The 234-nt window shown below is 44.9% G+C and overlaps 1 pseudogene across 1 annotated transcript in view; it reads left to right on the forward strand.

Moving 5' to 3' along the window:
- The window catches only part of TEOVI_000219500:pseudogene, a 1,280-nt pseudogene extending 1,047 nt beyond the window's left edge, over nucleotides 1-233 (forward strand). Inside the window, exon 2 of the mRNA in view lies at nucleotides 1-233. This exon is cut by the window's left edge and continues 562 nt beyond it. Coding sequence covers nucleotides 1-233 — 233 coding nt within the window.
- The last annotated feature ends 1 nt before the right edge of the window (nucleotide 234 follows it).

A 234-nucleotide genomic window follows, 5' to 3' on the forward strand; every position in this document is an offset into this window, starting at 1 on the left:
GCAATTCAAGCGAAAAAGAAAAGGACGAATCTAATAATACTGATAATGGACTGGAGGGAAAAAAACCGACTACGTCTTCTAAAAGAGGATGCTCTGGTTTCGAAAGCAAGGTAACTTGCCTGGAACAGAAGCCGCGGTGCGAATGGAATGGGAGCGAATGCGTGACTTCCATACGAAGATTATTCACCTCCAGCGGTGTAAACCGCCTCCCAGCACCACTTAAGTTATTTTTTC

The sequence above is a fragment of the Trypanosoma equiperdum genome (assembly GCF_001457755.1).
Source record: "Trypanosoma equiperdum strain OVI genome assembly, contig: ctg_531, whole genome shotgun sequence".
Lineage (NCBI taxonomy): Eukaryota > Euglenozoa > Kinetoplastea > Trypanosomatida > Trypanosomatidae > Trypanosoma > Trypanosoma equiperdum.